A 4,608-nucleotide genomic window follows, 5' to 3' on the forward strand; every position below is an offset into this window, starting at 1 on the left:
AATGGAAACATTTTGGAGATAATAATTTTACAGCAATTACAGAACTATAAACTATTGATGACTTATTTTGCTCTTGAAAATTTGTGGAATAATTCCCCTCATTCTTCAAAGAGGGGCATTTGATTTACTCAGCCAGGTGGTTACAATGACATCACTATCCCAAAGGAAGTGCTATCCAGTGATTTCAAACAAAGGCAAATTCCAGTTTAGTGCTTCAGAAGAGATTTTTAAGTAGCTGTTACGTACCTGTTCTGGGTGAGTGTCCCCCTTTTTTTTACTGTGAAGCTGAAGATAAGAGTCCATTTTAGGAGCGGGTAATCCCAAAGTCAGCTTGTTTTTTTCCACAAAATATTGTTTGGACTTCCGTCGCCGAGGGCCACGTGATCCTGGCAAGAAAACCTCATTATGTGAACTTGAACTATTCAAGTACTGAGAGAGGTTGCTCGACTTCTCCTCCATATCACTGTCACTCGGGTCTGAAGACTGTTTGCTGCAACGGGCACCATGCTCATAGCTTGGGCTTAAAAATTCACTACCAAGTAAGGAGGCTTCCCTCTGTGGGCTCTTTTTCTGTTCGCCTTTCCCCTCTGAGAGTTCCACTGCAGTCTCCTCGGAAGGGTAGAGAGGATCCAAAGTCAGATTTTCTGTAGAGCTGTCCGCAGACGCCGGCAATGCTTCCATAGTCAACAACAGTCCTTCCTCTTCCTTATTCTTCCAGTTTGGGTCATATCGGAGACCTGGGTACTTGTCTTCTTTTGGTTGTTGGCTGCCCAAAGCAGAAAAGAAATGTCAAGTTCTTAATCAAAATAAATTCATTATATTTAGTTTGATCATTTTATTCTAAATCAGTCTCAACCTTTCCCTTCTAATTTTGTTTTTGATATGTTAAATACATATCCCAGGGTCAAATTAGGCCCGCATACTATACATAAGAGTAAAAAAGGTCTTAATTATTGAAGTTTATTGAAATATGGAATTAGAACAGGGATAATTAATTTCAAAATGCCAGAAAAACAATGTTTATAATGCTAAGCCAGTGAATGACTCTGGTGAAAGGCATGTTAGTACTTATGCACACCATAAATATTTCAGCGGGAGAAGATAATATTGATTTCACACTTTAGTTGGTCATATACATATTTGGGTATTTACCTAGGAAGGTAAATGTGATCGTCACCTAGATATTTGCCTCAATCTGCTCCCTTTGGAGGGTGTGGTGAAGCGAGATTTATCCTGAGTGAATACTGACTGAACACCTAAATAGGTTCATCCTCCTTTTCAATGAGTTTACTTTTCAGTTCATTTTGTGTTTGGAGAGTTCATAAAATGTACTACGGAAAGATCCCCAAGGTTTAGAATCAGAAGGTAGCTCACTGATAAGCTCTTAGTTCATACTCTCTTGGTCGTCAGGTCTCTGCACAGAAAACTCAGTAGACAGGTCAGCATGCACTTTAAGCTGTAGGACAGTCCTGTTTGAATAAAAGGTCAAGCAAAGGTCCTGGCTGAGGGAAGTGAAGTCATCCATAACCAGTGCATATGACCCCAAATAAAGTCCTCCCTTTTCCCCATGGCAATCTCAATTTGTAAAGCACCTCCTAGTATTAACCAAAAAAGAAAAAAAAAAAGCTGATAATATGGCATATTTAATGGCCCCTTTGATCTTCAAAAGCTAAATGAGAGAGATTTTCCTTCCTTGAGTTCAGTTGATGCAATCCTCTAATCAAAAAGGAAATGTAAATCACCTAGGCTTTTTATGCTATTTGATATTCCCGTTTACAGAGGACATAATTTTATGCTGGGTAAACAAACTAATGGGGCCCTTAATGCTAATTTACTCTTCTTAATGTGGGCCTAGATTTCTTTGGTTTGATGTAAAGCAAAAACTAGAGCAAAAAGCCCAAACTCCCATGTCTTGCTAAATTGTCATTCTGAATTTTTTTAGTTCACATATTAAAATGGAAAACTTTTTTGGAGTAGGCTGCTCTTTCTTTTCCACTAAGGGAAGAGAAATGATAATCTCCTCTAGCAAAATGCCTAGCTGGAGAGGGTTCGCATTTGTCAGGAAACTGGACATCACTCACCACTCCCTACCACCACTGTGTCACCTGTCTCTGGGGCTTCAGTGAGGTTTCTCCTGTGTGATGTCCCATCACGTGAACTCACAGTATTTTTTGGTCCTGCTTTTCACCTGGTTCTAAGGATCACTGGATATCTATTAGGGGCACTGATACATATCAGCATACATCTGGACTTGGGACTGAACAAATCTGGGTTCAAGTTCTGGGTCTGTCACTACTTATCTGTGCATCAGCAGGTTGATCATGTCATCTATGAGCTAGTTTCTCTCATCTGTAAGTAGGGATAAATTATATTTATTCTGTTTATTTCTCAGGATTGTATCTTATTCCTCTGTCCTCTATTCCCTGTAAATTGGCAGCTAGACCCACGGGCTTGATCAGAAATATGTTTCATCTTTTTGGTAAGTTTTTAGGTAGTGTTCTATTCATCCATAAGGAGCAGACATTATATCTGAATTAATGTTCTGTATTTATGATTATTTCACTTTTCACTATGGGGATCTTGTCTGTTTACCTAGTTAAGGTCGTGGGCACCTCTGGGACTGAGGGTTACCTTTCCTTCCCTAACCTTTGTCCTAGAACTCTGCCCTCTGCTGTGGACAGAAGAGTCAGTAAGTGTTTCTTAAATAAATAACTGAGACTCTAAAAATACTCTAGTCAACACAAATGTAGCATTAGATATTAGTAGTAAATATTAGTAAATTAGAATATAAATATGCAGAAAAGCTGCTTGCATTAGATCAAATTAGTGAATGATTTTAGAGCNCAGGTTGATCATGTCATCTATGAGCTAGTTTCTCTCATCTGTAAGTAGGGATAAATTATATTTATTCTGTTTATTTCTCAGGATTGTATCTTATTCCTCTGTCCTCTATTCCCTGTAAATTGGCAGCTAGACCCACGGGCTTGATCAGAAATATGTTTCATCTTTTTGGTAAGTTTTTAGGTAGTGTTCTATTCATCCATAAGGAGCAGACATTATATCTGAATTAATGTTCTGTATTTATGATTATTTCACTTTTCACTATGGGGATCTTGTCTGTTTACCTAGTTAAGGTCGTGGGCACCTCTGGGACTGAGGGTTACCTTTCCTTCCCTAACCTTTGTCCTAGAACTCTGCCCTCTGCTGTGGACAGAAGAGTCAGTAAGTGTTTCTTAAATAAATAACTGAGACTCTAAAAATACTCTAGTCAACACAAATGTAGCATTAGATATTAGTAGTAAATATTAGTAAATTAGAATATAAATATGCAGAAAAGCTGCTTGCATTAGATCAAATTAGTGAATGATTTTAGAGCTTATCTTGTACTGAGTTAAACATAAGATTCAACTGTGGTTGTTTAGGTAGGGGAGAAAAGATTAAGGAATGCCTCAATTATATCTTCGAATGAACAAAAATATAAAATATTTTTTAATGAAGAAAGGTGCTGTTTCATCGCATCCATGATATATTGAAAGGAAAAAGTGAATTTAACTCTACTCATTCATTCATTTGCTGGATTCAACATAACTTAGCTTTCCTCATCCATTTGCTCACTCATTGATTCTACAGATATTTACTGAGCACTTACTAAGCTAGAGGGATACAGTGGCAGACTCACAGCCTAGTTGGGGATACGGACAAGGAAATAAGCAATGTATCGCTGGAGTGATGAGGGGCCATTAGGATGCAGGAGGGATATCCAATCCTATCTTGGAAAGTCAGGGAAAGCTTTCTGAAGGAAGTGATGGTGTATATGAGGCCTAAGGCTAAGAAGGGCAGGAATTGTATGGCAGGCTGAGGGAATAACATGTAACAAGGAATGGAGGGGAGACAGAACATAGTGCTTTCCAAGAACAAATTCTATGGATAAAATGTTGGGTGGGAGGAGGGAAGGTTGAGGAGTAGAGCTCAGAGTTAAGCAAAGGTGAGATATTAAAGGGCTTTGTAAACTCTGTGAAGGAATTTGGTTTAACTAAATTAACTTCAGACTTTGAATTTAAAATAATTAGGGAGCAAAGACATTAGTAAGACAAATACTTTTGGATAGCCAAAAGTGATGGGTTTCTGGAAGGAATTATCTACAGAGGCTATAAAGTCTTTTTTGGAAAGTTTTAGAACAGGTAGTCCTTTGCACTGTTTAAAGCAGGGGTTGGCAACATTTCAAAGTGACACATCCCATGGGGATCACTGTTCTGCTACTTAGTCATGGAATAGGATGTGGATTACTGACTTTGGGAAGATAGCATATATTATCGCATGCTGATCTAGGGAATGCTTATTGTGAATTTCCAGGTGTTTTCCTTAGAACAACCATATGAGGGAGGTACTATTATTATCCCCATTTAATAGATGAAGTAACTGAGGCTTAGAGAGCTTATGTAACTTTTAGAAGGTCACAGAAATAACAAGTAGTGGGACCAGGATAGTCTGTCCCAGGTGGGGCCCTGGCAGTCTGTCCCAGGACCTGGCTACTGTCCATTAAGCTGTCCTGTATCATACAGCTGTTCTAATAGGTGGTAGTGAAGTATGCATTGTTGTAGGGCCTGC

At 38.7% G+C, this 4,608-nt stretch overlaps 1 protein-coding gene across 5 annotated transcripts in view; it reads right to left on the reverse strand.

Annotated features, from left to right (window-relative positions):
- The window catches only part of JHY (junctional cadherin complex regulator), a 68,050-nt gene that overhangs the window by 50,563 nt on the left and 12,879 nt on the right, over positions 1–4,608 (reverse strand). For 4 of the 5 annotated variants that reach the window (XM_019633435.1, XM_019633434.1, XM_019633437.1 and 1 more), the window contains exon 2: positions 247–766. In XM_019633435.1, the coding sequence (XP_019488980.1) occupies positions 247–766 (520 nt within the window). Of the gene's footprint in view, positions 1–246; positions 767–1,374; positions 1,462–4,608 lie in introns of those variants that run through there. The other variant, XM_019633438.1, reaches the window with a different exon arrangement.

This window comes from Hipposideros armiger, unplaced genomic scaffold (genome assembly GCF_001890085.2).
Source record: "Hipposideros armiger isolate ML-2016 unplaced genomic scaffold, ASM189008v1 scaffold_1313, whole genome shotgun sequence".
NCBI lineage: Eukaryota > Metazoa > Chordata > Mammalia > Chiroptera > Hipposideridae > Hipposideros > Hipposideros armiger.